This window comes from Dermochelys coriacea, chromosome 6 (genome assembly GCF_009764565.3).
Source record: "Dermochelys coriacea isolate rDerCor1 chromosome 6, rDerCor1.pri.v4, whole genome shotgun sequence".
Lineage (NCBI taxonomy): Eukaryota > Metazoa > Chordata > Testudines > Dermochelyidae > Dermochelys > Dermochelys coriacea.
The window spans coordinates 102,566,142-102,583,760 of record NC_050073.1 but is presented as its reverse complement, the minus strand read 5'-3'; the positions used below and the strand labels follow the sequence as shown (position 1 = coordinate 102,583,760).

The 17,619-nt window shown below is 39.3% G+C and overlaps 1 protein-coding gene across 4 annotated transcripts in view; it reads right to left on the bottom strand.

Annotated features, from left to right (window-relative positions):
- Nucleotides 1-17,619, bottom strand: part of VRK1 (VRK serine/threonine kinase 1) — a 43,270-nt gene that overhangs the window by 6,488 nt on the left and 19,163 nt on the right. Inside the window, exons 9-12 of one of the 4 annotated variants that reach the window (XM_043516351.1) lie at nt 16,358-16,416; nt 14,471-14,649; nt 4,966-5,071; nt 4,590-4,671 (exon numbers count right to left, since the gene is read on the bottom strand). In XM_043516351.1, the coding sequence (XP_043372286.1) occupies nt 4,590-4,671; nt 4,966-5,071; nt 14,471-14,649; nt 16,358-16,416 (426 nt within the window). Of the gene's footprint in view, nt 1-4,589; nt 4,676-4,965; nt 5,072-14,078; nt 14,113-14,470; nt 14,650-16,357; nt 16,417-17,619 lie in introns of those variants that run through there. The other 3 variants (XM_043516353.1, XM_043516352.1, XM_043516354.1) reach the window with 3 other exon arrangements.

Here is a 17,619-nt window from a genome sequence, read left to right as displayed (position 1 = left end):
CAATTCACCAAGTGCTTCTCCTGGTCATCACAAACTCAACTATCTATATTTCTAATGATCCAATCTCCCATTACTATTATCTGTCTCTTCCTAATAACTGGGATTCCTTACCCAGAGAGGAGTCCTCAGTGAAAAAGGACAGCATGACTTCATCTGGAAGGAGGGTCTCAATTATGGGATTGTTTCCCTTTGCTCTAATTTGATGTTCTCCTTCCCCAAGACTTTCATCCTCCTCAACAGCACAGAGGTGGTCAGATTAGGGGTGTACCACAAGTCTCATATGTACCTCTGTCTCCCTTAGCTCTTCCAATTCAGCCACTCTGGTCTCCAAAGCCCATACTTGGTCTCTGAGGGCCATAAGCACCCTGCACCGAATGCACACGTATGCCAACTGCCTACAAGAGAGGTAATCATACATGCTGCATTCAGTGCAATGAACTGGATAGCCCCCACTCTGCTGCTGTACTTCTACATGCATTCTTTTTACTTCTGCAGCTTTTTGGTTTGTTTTTCTTGGGATTTTTGCGAGGGGAGGGGGCATTTATTGCCTAAATTCAGAGAATGTTAATCAGGTGTCATCTGGTTCTCCTACTCCCTTCTCTAAAACCCTCTCACAAAACTCCTAGTAACTGCTCATGTGCTGTTAACTGCTCCCGTTGCTTAGGAGCTGTTTTTTAAAGCCCCTTGTAGTCCAAGTAGCTCTGCCCCCTGGTTAATGGATCCTGAAGCGCTTAGGGATCAAAGGCGCATTTAGACGCTCTCAGCCTTGCCTAGCAGGCTGTTAGGTTCAGCAAATGGCCTCTCAGCTACAATGTCCACCACCCATTTGCTGGCTTTATCTCTGACCAAACCCAATGGAAAGGGGCAAAGCAATTTCTGATGGTCATCTCTGGGTTGGATCCTGACATGGCTTTTGATGCTCCCTTCCAACCTGCTGACTCTGGGATGGAGCCTGGTGCGCAATGGAGAAGGATGACGGATGACTACCATCCCATCTCCTGGTATATCAGTATGCATATTCTGGTTGGTGACTGTAAGGTACGACAGTTCTATGCCACTGCAGGAGCTAGTACTGAAATGGCTTGGAATCCCTAGGAACCTCAGCACAGCCCTCAAATCCTTGAAGGAATGGAGTGCCTCATTTGTCTTACCGTAGAACAGCTCCATTCGCTTGAAGACTAAGTCCTCTATAGTTACCTGGACTTCTCAGAATCCCATACAGAACTGATGCAGAACTGGAGCAAGGCAGAATAATACAATTTGTGACCAAAAAGGTCCAATTTCTCGAGATCCTTATCTTTCAGAATCCCCTTAGTGGACCTGTTTTTTTTTCCTGGACCACAAGTACTGCTAATGATCCTGGTGCAGGATGCCCATAAAAGTGTTCAAAAAAGTCCTTAGGTGGTAGTTGGTACCTTTCTACTTTGCCGGGTCCAGAACACCCTCATTAATTGGGAGAGAAATTCTTGATAGCACTAAATAGCTGTGAATGATGAACAACTTGTGTGTGTTCTCTTGGATCAGTGTCTCCAAATCCAAAGTTTCAGCTATTCTTGAGAACAGGTCTTGGAAGGCTCTAGAGTCATCAACAGCTGGTGTAGAGGCTCAAATGACTGTCTTTTTAGGAGAACTTGAAGACTCCTTCAGTGGGGAGGGCAGTCTCCACTTGCTTCTGAGGGGCTTCCTCCATTTCTGGTGAGGGACCTGGCTATTCAGGTCGATGATGATCAAAACCTCCTCCTTTTCCTGGACACATGCGACCATGCTGCTCCTTGACACACAGGAAGGTGAACATCAGTAGGCCCACAAAGTCCAATGTGGAACATTAAGGATACTGGCCAGATCGCTGTTGACTTGTCCGCTGCCAGTCACACAAGTGCCCAGAATGGAACATTTCTAGAACTCCTTCTCAGATCCTTTTATGGTCTGACAGGAGAGGGTTCCCTACATGATGCAGGGGAGAAGAAATGAGTTGGAAATGGTGAACAGAAGTACATTCTCTGGGAACAATGGTCCTGCTGTGGTAAATCCAATGCCTGAGCCTCTGGTGAGGTGTCTGTCCTGGTACTAAGGAGACAGGAGATGGCAATACCACCAAGGCATATCTCGGTACCCATACTGGTTCCCGTGTCAAAATAAGCACAAGTACCGCCATCTCTTGCATGTTCTTCCAAGTCAGTACCATGCTCCCAGCCCTCGACATCAAGGAGGACTTGGAAGATGCATCTTTGAGGAATGTTTTAAGTCCTCCTGAAGGATGAACCCTCTACACACTCTGAGCTGCATTTGCACTTGGTGTGGGTCTGCTGCTTGGCACTTTGTGAAGCAGATGACATGGATCTCCTGGTCCTGGAGTCCATGCCAAAGCACTCAGTTCACAGGTTATCAATGCCAGAGTACAGGTGTCAGGGTAGTCAGTGTCTTAAGTCTTGATGCCAGTGGTCTTGGTGCCCTTTTTGATGACTTCTGACTGGAACAAGTGGTCAGGTGCATTCTTTCTACAGCACTTGCTGTGGACAGTCTCCTCTATTCAGACTCCATGGATCAGACATGACTTTCATGGCTTGCTCAAAGAGGTCTAATCTGAGCCTTATCTCTCAATTTTCAAGTGTGGGCCACGAAGGAATGAGATTGGGGATGTGCCCCTCCCCAAAGCAGAAAAGTCATCGGCTGTGCCTGCCAATTAAGGACACAAGATCATGTCACAGTGGACAGAGCTAAACCCATAGGGGGTTAAAAATCCACCATGACTGCCAGCACGAAATGCCTCAACCCGCAGTGGGGTCACCACCTGGCTTTTGTTTTAAATTTTTTGGAACATCCAAATCAGTTAGAAACATGGAATTGAAGAGGGTTTTCTTCATAATATAATTTGAAGTGAGTGTGAAGTTCAAGGAAGAATAGCAGGCCAGACATTTGCCAGGTTCTGTCTTGTTGGCATGCATGGTAAGATGGAACTGAGGGAGTGTCGCAGCCAATCTGCCCTTTAAGTCCTCACATGAGAGAATGAAGTGAAATAGGACATGTATGGCCCAGACAGACACGGTTACTACGAAAAGATTCCAAGCTCATGTGCACCTTCAGAGAGATCCAAACTGATACAAAGAACCGTTTAATACTGAACTCAAATTTTAGAAGGCAATGCAATAAAATAAAGATATGCATCAGTCAGAGAAGATATCATAAATATTTTAACTAGGAAGAACCAAGAAAGCAGTTTTTAGATTTGGATCAGGTTTAGGCCAGTACCTGGGGTTCAGATTAGTGGCCAAACCATTGCTAGTGTACAGATTTGGTGGTCACAAAAATCATAAAACATTGTGTTATATGGTCTTAATTAAAATCTGTTTAAACTATAGAATACAATTCAGCATAAAACTAAATTCCTCTGTTGCCTGCAAAATGTGTAATCTAGTTAATTAACAACCTTCTGGGCACTGAAGGACTGAAAAAAGTTATAAATAAATGGCAGTCAACAATACGGAAACATTCATATTAAAACCGCACAAATCATTTTTTCATGGTCAGACTTCTCTGTAATGTAAACAGCTGAAACATGAAGGGACAATGTCAAACTCGGGTATGAAACTAGTCTGATCACTGTAGTTCACGTCATGGCTATCTCGGTATTTATACCAGGCTCAATTCATAAATTACAAATAATTCTACTTTGAAGTGTAGCATCATTTTTTCCCCTGCCTGCCTGCCTTCCTTCACTTCTGCATTTGCCATAAAATCAGTTTTGCTTGTTAAAAACTCAAGTGCCTCTGACTTCCACTGTTTTGTTATTTTTATAGTGCTTAACCCTGGACACTGCTTTGCACTTTTATTTGAAAAATATAATCAAACAAAAATTCTTCAGAATCATTTACTATTTTTCTAATTAGTTGAATTTTTTTTTCTCATCTGTGTGAGGGATAGATAGCATAGGCTAAAGCCAGAAATAGCATGAATATGCACTACACACGTTTTCCCAGACAGCTCTACCAATGAATCTTAATCTTGATTTACAGTAACCCTATTGTACTAGTCCAGGGGTCTCAAACATGCAGCCTGCGGAGCTATTTGCTTTGGCCTGACAAGCTCCTGCGCGTTCCCCCCCACAGCGCACCTCGTCCCCACTCCTCTACCTACCTCCAGACGCTTCCTGCCACCAAACAGCTGTTTGGCAGCACTTAGTGGTTTCCAGGAGGGAGAGGGGAGAAGCGGGGAGCCACATGCTCCGGGGAAGAGGAAGCGGAGAAGAGGTGGGGCAAGGATAGGGATTTGGGGAAGGGGTTGGAATAGGGGCAGGGAGGGGGGCGGAGTTGGGGTGGGGACTTTGGGGAAGGGGTTGAAAAGAGGCAGGGCAGGGGCAGGGCCTCATGGAAGGTGTGGAGTGGGGGTGGGGGCAGCATCAGTGATGCGGCCCTCAGGCCAATGTATTAGTCTTCCTGCGGCCTTCCTGGTCATTTGAATTTGAGATCCCTGTACTAGTCTATAGTTTTCTCTAAGAAAAGCAATTATGTCAAACTGAACCAAATTATTTTAAATTCTATTTTCATAATTCTCTATCCTTAAAACTACTCCTTTCCTTTACATCCACTCACTGTTGTAAGCTGCTGCTGCTGCTGCTGCTAGCCTCTGGCTGTAACATGCCGTGATGAATTGGTCCTGAGGAGTCAGCGTTTCCTGACAGTGAATTGGACAAGACAGGGGAAGAGAAAAAAAGACGACAAGGGGGAGAAAGACCAGTGGCAAAAGGGGCAGGGAGCAACTACTAATGTTTATCAACGAAGAGTCCCATCAGCTGTATATGACATGCAAACATAGTGAACGTATTCATATCTGTACGCAAGACAGACATCTAAATCTCAATTTTCCTAAAGTTATCTGCCATGAAAGCCAAAAATGTAAAGGTGGGACTAATTCTCATCAGTGTGGGGGTGAAATAGCACAGACTAATGGAAGTATGGCTCGACTTACTACAACGAGCAGGTCTCTTCTTTCGTGGACTTTCCACATCTTCCATGTCTGTTCCAGTGCTTTCCTCTGTTGTGGCTGCTGCTGATGCCGCTGCCTTTCTTTTCTTCTGTTAAAAAGATAAGAAAGTGGTTGAGACAACTGCAGAAATTCCAAGTAGACTGACTAAATAAGAGTGAAGCAGAAGCTATTTACATGTGTTACTCTGTGATTCTAAGTCATCTAACCTCATTTGTCCCACAATCTCCATAACACCTGATCTGAACATTCACTATACCCTATATGCAGAAGGCAATTGACTCAAAAATATTAATCTAAAAGTTAGACACAGTACTGATTACAATATACAATTGTAAACAGTTCAGTTTTACCTTTCCACAAAAAGCTATTCGTTCACATTTTAAGAATGTTTTATTTTAAATTATAACAATCCACATTTCTAAATCAAGGCCTCTCTAATTTTAGTAATAATTTAAAATTAATCATCAAAGGATCAATCTGACTATCCTAAAATAATACAGAAAATGTTCTTACCCAACATTAAATTAATTACATTTTTAGTAATTAACATATACCGTATTAAGTCAAACTTTATCTGAATCCAAAGGCTTAAGGCCTTTTTTTGCACAGCTAAAAAAAGTATCTAACACCCAGAGACAGCACATTATTTTTTCCTAATGGCAACTATAGGTTCTCTTCCAAAGAGAGCTAAAAGGGAATGCTGAACTCTATTCAAGACACATTATCTTAAAACTTCTGAAAAAATATAGAACTGTTATCTGTGTATTACAATTAATCCTACTGTTGCAAAGTATTGTTAAGGTGGCTATGGAAACTTTTTTTTTTTTTTTTTTTTTTTTAAATTCGCATCATTTTGTAAAGGATATGTTGGCCCACATACATAACTTTGCTAAACATTGGGAAAGTTTAACTTGCTTTTTTAGTAACTGAATAAGAATGTACTGCTTTCCTAAAATATCTTTAAAAGTGTTACAACTTCACATAGCTGATAGGAGAAGGGGAGAGCACATTACATCTCTCCTTTCCAAAGTGTTGCTTCATGATTACCATCTAAACCCTGCTGGGCTGAACAGATTGGTTCGATAATTACATACAATAACTGCAGTGGGCAGGTAACCCTCAGCTGGCACAGGGCAGCTCCCCTGTGAGAACTTCCATATGCAAACTGCACTGATGGAGTGCATTAGGTACATCTTTCCTGCCGGTGCACAGGCCTGATTAACGCCAGCCAAGACTCCAAGGTTAGCATGTCAGCAGATTTGTGATGCATTAGGCAGGAACACACACAGACACTTTTGTTTGTTCTGACCAAAATTAAGGAGGAGTATTTCAGCACTGTATTGCCTTTATACAGGAGATAATGCATTCCCCCGATTGTACTGTGAGATTTTAAACGCTCATCGTAAAAACAGATATCAATTACGTTCTACACAAAAGGAAAGTACATTTATCTTGTTTCCAAGATTATTTAATAAAAAAAGGATCTCAATCTTGATGCAGGTGAATCACATGGCAACAGAAATCAGGCAATATTCATCTCACAAAAGCAACACCTGTGTTTGCAACAGAATGTGAGAAGGAAGTATGAATCACTGTAACCCATATTTCCACTGTTTATTTTCTAACAGTTAGGGAGAGCTGTAAGTGTGCTAAGCACTGAAAAAACATAAGACATGGCCCTTACTCCAGGGAGTTTAGTTTAACAGTTATGGAGGCTTCCTCTGGAATATAATGTTGGTATCTTCTTGTTATGCTAGAGCTTGTGCAGAGAACAGAGCAATTATGCAGTGATCTGCCTCTGTCTTCCACTCCGAGCTTCTGGTAATCCAAGACTGAGGGTCACCCCGCACATAGGCTTGCACCCCTGACTATTTTGACTAACAAACATTGATGGATCTATCCTGTATGAATGTATCCAGTTCTCTTTTGAACCAGTTATACTTTTGACCATCACATCACAGCAATGAGTTCCACAGGTTAGTTGTGCATTGCATGAAAAGTACTTCCTCTTATGTGTATTAAATCTGCTGCCTATTTATTTCATTGGGTGACCTCGGGTGTTTTTTTTTTTTTTTTTTTTTTTTTTACTGTGTGAAAGGGTAAATAACTTCTCTGTTCATTTTTTCCATACCATTCATGATTTTATACACCTATCCTATCCTGCTTTAGTTGTCTCTTTTCTAAGCTGTGAGCACATCATGGATTTATATAGTGCACTACAATATTTTCTATTCCTTTCCTAATAGTTCCTAATATATTGTTAGTCTTTTTTGACTGCTGCTACACATTGAGGGGAATTTTTGAAAGAACCATCCAGGGTAGTGCCAAGACTTCTTTCTTGGATGGTAACAGCTAATTTAGAACCCATCATTGTGTATGTAGAGATGGGATTCCCCCTCCCCCCCCGCACAATGTGCGTAACTTTACACTTATCAACACTGAATTTCATCTGTGTTTGGTTGCCCAGTCACCCAACTGTGAGATCCCTCCAACTCCTTCCAGTCTGCTTTGGACTTAAATATCTTGTTAGTTTTTGTGTCTTTAGCAAGTTGCTTCTCAAATTCTCTCTTTTCCTGCCTTATTATATTTTATATTTTACTTGCCAGAGTTTGTGCTCCTTCCTATTTTCCTCATTAGGATTTGACTTCCAAATTTTAAAGGATGCCTTTTAGCCTCTAACGGCCTCCACTACTCTGCTGTTCAGCAACTGTGGCATTCTTTTGGTGGTCCTACCATCTTTTTTGATTTGGGATATACATTTAATCTGAGCCTCTATTACGTTTTTAGTAGTCTCCATACTGTTTGAAGGCATTTTACCCTTGTGACTGCTATTTTTAATCTCCATTTAAGCAGTGTCCTTCTTGCGTAGGTTCCATTTTTAAAGTTACATTTCACTATTTGTTTTTGGTACCTTCCTCCCTAGAAGGATGTTAATTACCTTATGGTCACGATTTCCAAGCGGTTCAGCTACAATTACCTCTTGGACCACATCTTGTGTTCCACTTAGAACTAAATCAAGAATTTGGGTTCCAAGAGTAGAGTGCTCCAAGAAGCAGCCATTTATGGTGTCTAGAAACTTTATGACCACATCACAGCCTGAGGTGACATTTACCGTGTCAATATAAGGATAGCTGAAATAATCCGTTATTGTGTTTTCCCTTAGCATTTCATAGTCACGATCACCATCCCGGTCAGGTGGTCGGTAACATATTCCTACTGCTCTAGTAATTATTCAAGTGTGGATTTTGTATCCATAGAAATTCTAGTACAGTTTGATTCATTTAAGATTTTCACCTTATTTGAATATACTTTTAAAAACAAAAACAAACAAAAAAAGAAGAACAGTGCCACTGGCCTATCAACATAACATACCCTATAATTCCTATATATTTTGTACTCCAGTATCATTATGTCCCATTGATTATCCTCATTTCATCAAGTTTCCGTGATGCCTATTATATCAATATCCTCATTTAATGCGAGGTGTGCTAGTTCACCCATTTTATTATTTAAGCTTCTAGCCTTTGTACATAAGTACTTGAACATTTTGTCAGTTAGTTGCTTGCCTTCATGTGTTATGTTTAAATGAGACTTATGTGACTGTTGCTCACTAGCTCCTACCTATACTTTACCATCAACTTCTGTGTCAGGACACAGAGTTCCCTCTTCAATAAATTCATCAGAGGATGTCTTCACCTGAAACGTTGGGCTCCTCTGCACTTTTTGTTTTTCCCTTGGCCACCAGTTTAAAAAAAATCCTCTACAACCATTTTAAATTTATGTGCCAGCAGCATGGGTCCATTTTGGTTAAGGTGGAACCCACTCATCCTTCCTGTATAGGCATTTCCTTCCCCAAAAGGTTCCCCATTTCCAAATAAACCTAAATCCCCTCCCCCTACACTGTCATCTTATCCACGCATTTAGACCTTGCATTACAGTCTGTCTTCCTAAGCTCCGCGCATGTAACTGGAAGCATTGCAGAGGATGCTACCATGGATGTCCTGGACTTTAATCTCTTACTTCGCAGCCTAAATTTGGCCTCCAACACGTCTCTCTTACCTTTCCCTAGGTCATTGGTACCTACATGTACCATGACTACTGGTTTCTCCAAAGCACTACTACAAGCTATCTAGATGTATCAGGAGATCTGCTACCTTTGCACTCAGCAGGCAATTCACCATGTGGTTCTACCAGCCATCAAAACACACAACTTTTAGGAAAGGAGGACTGGCTTGGTGAGAACCAACCCTCTCTTTCCATCCAGCAAGCCTTCCAATGTGGTTTAAGACAGGCCCTTGGCAGTAGGAGTAGCACAGTCCCTTCTATTCTATTCTGAAGCCACAAGTGAAATACTGGACCTAGAAAATCTATCATAGATGCAAGGGCTTTCTGGCATGGTATGTTACTGGAACAGAGAGCTGACAGAATGAAAGCTGACTAGGCCTATGGCACCCCACCAGAAGAAAACACAAAAAGGGGCACAATAAATAAAAACCTCAATGCATGCAAACAAAAACACCTATAGGTAAGTAATGTCATCATCTAGAGAATGAAAGTGATTGGACCTGGCTTAAGGAAAGTACATTAGGTTTTAAAAACATAGGGCCTGATTCAATAGGAAATATATACAGTCTTCTGTGCTGGACAAGGACACAAAAGACTCGGAAGGTCACAGATGTTGGCTCTGCAGCAGGCCAATCTAATACAGCAAAGTCAGCAAACCAACAGAAACAGATTTCGTTCAGCACACAGATCCAAACCACATTGATCCACAGGGGGAGGAGAACTCATGTTAATGAGCTCTCCTTGCTGGGCAGATCTTTACACCTGATTCAGCAGAATATTAACAATGAAACTATGATAATACAATTTTTAACCAGGGGACTAGTTCCAGTGCAAAAATCATAACTTAGGCCTGGTCTACATTGCCACTTAAGTTGATGTAAGTTATGTTGCTCAGGGGTGTGAAAAAAATTACCCTCCTTAGAAAAGTAGCTTACATCGACCTAATGCAGTGCCTACATTGCCCTGTATTGGCGGGAGATGCTCTTCTGCCAACTTACCTTCCACCTCTCAGGGAGGTGGAATACTGAAGTCGATGGGAGAGCACTCTGATCAACTTATTGAGTCTTCACCAGAACCGCTAAAATTGATGCCACTGCAATACATGCTAAATCCCAGCCACTGCATGGAAGTGTAGACAAGCCCTTTCTAGGGCTTGTCTACTGTATATATTTCCTGAGGTAGTACTTCAGAGGACTTCAATCTCCTGTAGCTTTTGGTTTGGTTTTATACTGTCTGAATGAGATCTTTAACGTATGGCTGACTGAGCAGTTAATATTAGACACTATCTTTTCAATCAATACTTGTAGAGAAGCATTTGCGTATGTTAATTCTGTTGCTGTTAGAGCAGCCGAAATATCCCACTTACAAACACAGTGGACTACCCTTGATCTTATTGTCATCGGTGGAATCAACATTTTTATCCATTTGTTTATAAGTCACTGTTTTATTAGATTAAATGAAGCTTTAACTACTATTTCACTACAATAAAGTGAAAATTCTTACACTTTTGCTGTAAGTTGGTTTAGAAATATGTTACTGATTAAAATTACTTTGTATGACATAGGGCTGTACAAAATACATACAAAGAATGACGTTTCAATACCTAGGCCCATCTCTCAATCACAGAAATGTAGGGCTGAAAGGGACTTGAGGGGTCATCTAGTCCAGGCTCTTGCACTGAGGCAGGACCAAGTAAACCTAGACAATCCATGACAGGTGTTTGTCCAACCTGTTCTTAAAAACCTCCAACGATGGGGATTCCCCAGCATCCCTTGGAAGCCTATTCCAGTATTTAGCTACCCTTAGAGTTAGATATGAGGAAAATCTTTCTAACCTAAATCACCCTAGCTGCAGATTAAACCATTACTTCTTGTCCTATCTTCATCAGACACGGACAACAATTGACTACAGTCCTCTTTATAACAGCCCTTACTATATTTGAAGACTTATCAGGTCCCCATCCCAAGTCTTCTTTTCTCAAGACTAAATATGCCCAGGTTTTTTTGTTTTGTTTTGTTTGTTTTTTAAAACCTTTCCTCATAAAAGGATTAGAAAACCTGGCCCATCATTCTTGTTGCTCTCTTCTGAACTCTCTCTAATTTATCCACATCTCTCCTAAAGCATGGCACCCGGAACTAGATGCAGTACTCCAGCTGAGGCCTCACCAGTACAGAATAAAAACAGGATATTTACAAGCTAGGTCTTACACACAGCACTCCTGTTAATACTCCCCAGAATATTAGCTTTTTCCGCAGCTGCATCACATTGACTCTTATGCAATTGGTAATCCACGATGATCCGCAGATCCTTTTTTCAGTACTACCACCTAACTAGCTATTCCTCTTTTTGTAATTGTGCATATGAATTTTCCTTCCTAAGTGTAGTACTTTCAACTTGTATTTACTGAATTTCATCTTGTTGAATTCAGACTAATTCTCCAGTTTGTCAGGCTCATTTTGAATTCTAATCCTGTCCTCCCAAGTGCTAACAACCTCTCCCAGTTTTGCGTCATTGGTAAATATTATAAACATACTCTCCACTCCATTATCCAAGTCTTAATGAAAATATTGACTAGTACTGGACCAAGAATGGACCTCTGCTAGACCCAACCTACTGCATCTCTCCAGTTTGACAGCAAACCATTGATAACTACTCTTTGAATACTCTTTGAATCTTTCAACCAGTTGTGCACTTACCTTACAGTAATTTCATCTACACCACATTGGCTAATATCACGTGGGATTGTGTCAAAAGCCTTATTAAATCAAGATATACGTCTACTGCTCCCCCCCACCCTGGCTATAACCCTGTCAAAGAAAGAAATTAGGTTGGTTTGGTATGATTCATTCTTGACAAATCCATGTTGGCTATTACATATAACCCAATTATCTTCTATTAAACAATCAATCTGTAAGCATCTAATCTGTTCCAGTATCTTACCAGGTACCAAAGTTAGGATGACTTGCTTATAATTCCCTGGGCCTTCTTTGTTTCCCCTTTTAAAAGAGAGGTATTATATATGGTCTTCTCCAGTCCTCTGGGAGAGGACTATCCTCCATGAGTTCTCAATATTGTTTTAGCTTGTTCCTTAAGTATCACAGGGTAATTTTCATCAGGCCCTGCCAACTTCAATATCTCTCTTATCTCAATACACTTAAACCTGTTAGTTCCGTATTTTGGTTTGAACTCCTTCCCCATTGTTGTTAGTACTGTGTTGAGTATCTGGCCACTGCCTTTTTAGTGAAGACAGAAGCAAAATAGGCATTAAATCCCTCAGCTTTCATGATGTCATCAATTAGCTCTCCTTCCCCACTAAATAGAGGACCTACACTTTCCTGTCTTTCCCTTGCTCCTAATATATTTATAGACCCTCTTCTTCTTGTCTTTTATGTCCCTTGCTAGATGCAACTCATTTTGAGCCTCAGCCTTTCTGATTTCATCGCTACATGCTTGTGCTATTCTTTTGTATTCCTAAGCAATTTGTCAATGTTTCCACATTTTGTAGGACTCCCTTCTGATTTTCTAGTGATTAAAGAGCTCCTAAAGGAGCCATATTGACCTCTTATTATTCTTATCTTTCTTTGGCTTGGGATAGTTTACTGTTGCACATTTAATCTCCTTGAGAAACTGCAAGCTCTTAACTACTTTATCTCTCAGATTTTCTTCCCATAGGACCTTACATATTTATGTACATACCTCTGAGTTGTGAAAGTCTGCTTTTTTGAAGTTCATTGTCCCTATTCTGCTTCTCTCACTCCTTTCTTTCCTTAGAATTATGACATCTATTATGTCATGATCAGTTTCACCCACATTGCCTTCAACCTTCAGCTTTGCAACCAATTCCTCCCTGTTAGGGAGGATCTAGTCTAAAATGTCTGTCTCCCAGTTACTTGCCTTTGTCTATCAAGTTTTGTCCTATACAGGCAACAACAGTAATGCTTATTTGGTAACCTAGATTCAATTTTAGTTATATGACTGCCTCAGTATCATTCTTCATAACATATTCCACATTTTAACTTTTCCCCAAAAAATTAGGGGGCAGTTTTCATGAAATGATTAAATTTACATCTGTAAATAAATTTGCCAGAGGGTTTTCTGCACATGTATAGTTCTATAGCTTTCATTAAGAACTAGTCCCACTAGCATACATTTCTTCTGTATAAACATCCACATAGATCCCACACAAGCAGCTGCATACTGACAATAGGAAATACCAGTATTTACCTATAGGGTTAATATGCTAGGATCCTTTGCTGAAATGTGTGAAATATAAAATCTCCAATGTGCAAGTATGATTGTACATTTTACTAATTGGAAAGAGCTACTTGTGCAAATGTTCTGCACAACAAAAGATTCCATATGAGAGAAAAATTAGAGTTCAGTCTACTTAAATACATGTACCTCTGGAATATTAGATTTTTGTCAGTAAACATGGATTTCATCATACACATATAAACCAACAAAAAATATTTTCATTACTAATATCTAAATGTACAGATAAGCAAAGAAAAATGTTGCTCGAGAACTTAAGAGTTTGATTAACTGATATTTACTTTGTATCTTCCGACGTGATGCTGACAATTTGTATTTAATAGTTACAAAGCTAACTTGCTGAATCTCAATATCTACTTCATTAAATAATTGTCTGCCCCACCCAATTTCCCAACTGTGAAAATTTAAATTGATAAAATAAAATATACTTAAAAACAAACATTGATATTATACATCAAAATTATAAAAAAAATCTACCAAGCCTAAATAAAAAGAATAATATACCTCTAATCTAGTACTATAGTAATTGTACACAAAGAACACCTTTTTGTTCAGTGCCTAGCACAATGGGGTCCTGGTCCAAGGCTGGGTCTCCTAGGTGCTACAATAATACAAATAATAATACTGTACACAATACCTGAATTCCAGTAGGAAATTGATGACATAAGGATTTCATTTAAAAGTAAGTATTTAGGTCTAGTTATGTGAGGTAAGAAACCTGAAAAGAAACCAAAAGGTAACTAGACTTATGATTTTACCTCACACTTTGGCCCATCTGGAATTTTTTAGACTCTTGAAAAAAAAAAAAAAAAGTGTGTAAATTAACTGCAATGTTCATCTGTTCAAATGTCATTACAACTAAATATACATTCTCTTTCCCAAGGTGGTATTTACTGCATGTGAAAGTATACCTGCTAAGATCGTGCTATATTAAAAACTTTCAGAGCAATTACTTAAATTAAAATTAGCCCACGTATCTGCTTATGAAATATGCTGTAAAGGTAACAAATGTTTGTGACTAACTTTCCTTTTTCCTTACTTTCCTATTTGGGCTAATTATGGACATCCATTTTCCATATCACTTTATTTAATTCATTTAGTTTAAAACAAGATCCATTAAAAGCTGATTTTAAAAGTAAAAAGAAGAAACCTTTTGTACAGGCTTGGTTCGCAAATCTCCATTCTCTGAAAAACTGAAGTCCAGTACACCATCATCCTTTTGCCCAATAGCCTTAAGACCTTGCAAAAGTATTTCTCGGAAATGCTGATAAAGAGGTTTCTCTTCATAGCTCAATAACTTCACCTTTTCCATGTACTTGGCTATTTCACCTGAGGGAATGGTACATAAAATTAATTTCTATTTAAAGCAGTTGGTAATCAATAGGCTTTACCTAAAAATGTGAGAATTATGTATACGCCCTTTTTGGGGTTCTTTGATATGGATATTTAAACATAATTATAGCGGTTTAATACAGCATATTTTAGAAATAAGAAAAAAAATCATCCCAGGGCTCATTAACAAATGATCACAGCACCTCTTTTCTACACTGAAGGAAATCCTCAGCCCTTAAAAACTATTTTTCAATATACTTATCTCCTCTACAGTGAGGCTTTTATTCAACTGATATTTCTTCCCTGCATTTAAGATGACCCACTACAGGTGAAATAAGAGCCTGAGCCCAGAACTTTGCGAGGCAAGTCAAGGAGAAACTATTTTTTGTGTATTTTATTTTAATCAAAGGTAGGGAATTTGCATCATTTCACCTTTAAAACTATAGTTGCTAAGATACTAATAAGCATGAAACAATCCTGTATTGACCATCAGGATTGGGTGACCCAAGAGAATTTTTCCATTTCTAATTTCTGCAAAAAAGCACATATAGTTAATGTCAGGACTTTGAAAATCTGCTAGCCAACTCTCATATGGCGAGACACAAGCTTTCCCAGACAAGTGCTTCTTTAGAATCTAAGCTTATTACAAAAATTAATTTCTAACCCTTACAGTTGTGAAGATATTTCCAAATATGAAATGAGTGTGAGCCAGTGCAATATCTTCTAATCTGCAGACTAAACAAGTGACTGCTACTGTTCACACCTTTCCTATAACAGAAAGAAAACCTACCTGTCTTGTAAATTTAATTACTGCTATTCAAAACATTGATCAGTTTCACTTTACTGCTGTTTGGGAAGGCAGACGCAGAGGCAAGTACTGGCTCTAGTCACTGGGGAGAACTTAAAGGGTATGTCTACACAGCAGCTGGGAGGTATGACAGAGTAGATGGACTCATGTTAGCATGCTAAAAAAAGCAGTGAGAACACTGCCACCTAGGTGCAACCTAGCCAACCACTGAGGCCCAGCCCAAGCCGCTGTGGGTGCTGCAACATCCACACTACTATTTTTAGCATGCTAGCTCAAGCTGAGCTACTATGAGTCTGTCCATCCATGCTGGGAATCACACCTCCTAGTTGCAAGTGCAGATATAGCCAAAGAGGCGATAGGAGGAACAGAAGATCAGAGACACCTCTCCCAGATAGACTACATGCTGACAACTATCTGACACCCACTCAATCCTTCCAAGCAGCTGAACTGTCATCTGTCTGTGTTTGTATTCAACTCAATACAGAAGAAATTACTACACATACCCAAATATTAAAGTAGTTACTGCCACATGAAAATGGGAATTTCAGATATGCTGTGAGTGCATTCCTGGGCCTAACTGAATAATCTACCTAAACCCTATTAAAGTTAGGGGTAGTATAGTAGAAGTGGCCAGTCAGGTTTCTTTGAAGAATGAATCATTAATGCTTTATTTCAGGTTTCAGAGTAGCAGCCGTGTTAGTCTGCATTCGCAAAAAGAAAAGGAGTACTTGTGGCACCTTAAATAAATTTGTTCGTCTCTAAGGTGCCACAAATACTCCTTTTCTTTTTACTTTATTTCAATGTGCTTTATCTTTTTTGAGATACTAAGGATTAAATGTTTGTCTAATAAAATAAAACCCCAAGTACTAATATTAAAAAAAAAAAAGCTCTTCTTACCTGGTTTTTCTGTCTCAGGAAAGCACTTGTTCATCAAATCTGTAATATTCTCACTATATCTGAGAAATAAAAGTGGAAGAATCAATAGTTTAGATTGCAGATAAATTATATTTAATAATAATTGTGAAACAGCTTGTTCATTCACAGCTGATCTGTATTTCTTTCAAAACATACATCATTAAAACATTAAAAGTTAAGAAAAAAACTAAAATATTGACATGTAAATAAAAATATTTTTAATATTGTATAATCCTTTTCTTACAGTCTTTTTGTTTTGACTCTGTTACCTTTTATACTTATCTAGTGGTTACATAAAGAATTCGGAAAATTGGAAAGCTTAATTTTGTTACTATCTAGGTAACCAGCTCCTTTTATGACAATATCTGTGCCAAAGTCTTACTTTCTGTGAAAAGGGAATACTTATCCACATTTGTAAAGTGCTTTGAGATCTTTGGATAAAAAGTGCAATGTAAGCACTTTAAATTCTGCAGGATCCTTGTGATCACATACTCTTCACTTCACCTAGAAAAGAAAATTCCCTCTGCAGGGCCAGCTAAATCCCTGTTTAAGAAAACAGAGTTGCAGCATTGTGCTGTTCCCGAACAACTGACTTGATAAGCAAAGGAAGAGGCTTGAGCTCCAGGTGTGAAAGAAACAGAATAAGAAATATAAGAATGCAGACCCTATATAAAATTGAACATCTTATATTTAAAATGAGTTTGATCTTGAGATGCTTTAAAATAACTTCCCTGTGTCAAGATGAAACTTTCAAAAGGCATGACCTATAGCCCAGTTCCAAGTATTACCGTAAATTGCCTTGTTTGTGAAAACAGTGGCACTATTGGTCATAAGATTTTTATATTTATTTTTAATTTAGTTGCTAAGCTATTGGGTTTTTTTAAAATGAGCTACTTTTATAGCACCTTTATACTTTTTCATAATAAATTTTCCATAAATTTATGGCATGGCACAAAGACCTTTTGCCTAGATAAGACCATGCCAGCTTCCTCAAGTGGTTTCATGTCCACAAACTAAAATTACTAGTTTAAGAAAGGACTTTCCCAGAATTGACACAAGCTAATGACCTAATTCAAACCTGAGTGGACCACATTGCTGCATGGCTCCAAGGTAGGGCTTACTACTGATTTGTCCATATACATTGGAGGGAGATGATGCAAGGATGAGTAAGTAAAGTTTGCAAACTATAATAATCAAGGGGAAGACCAAGAAACCATCAAGGATTAGCCACCACACAAGAACAG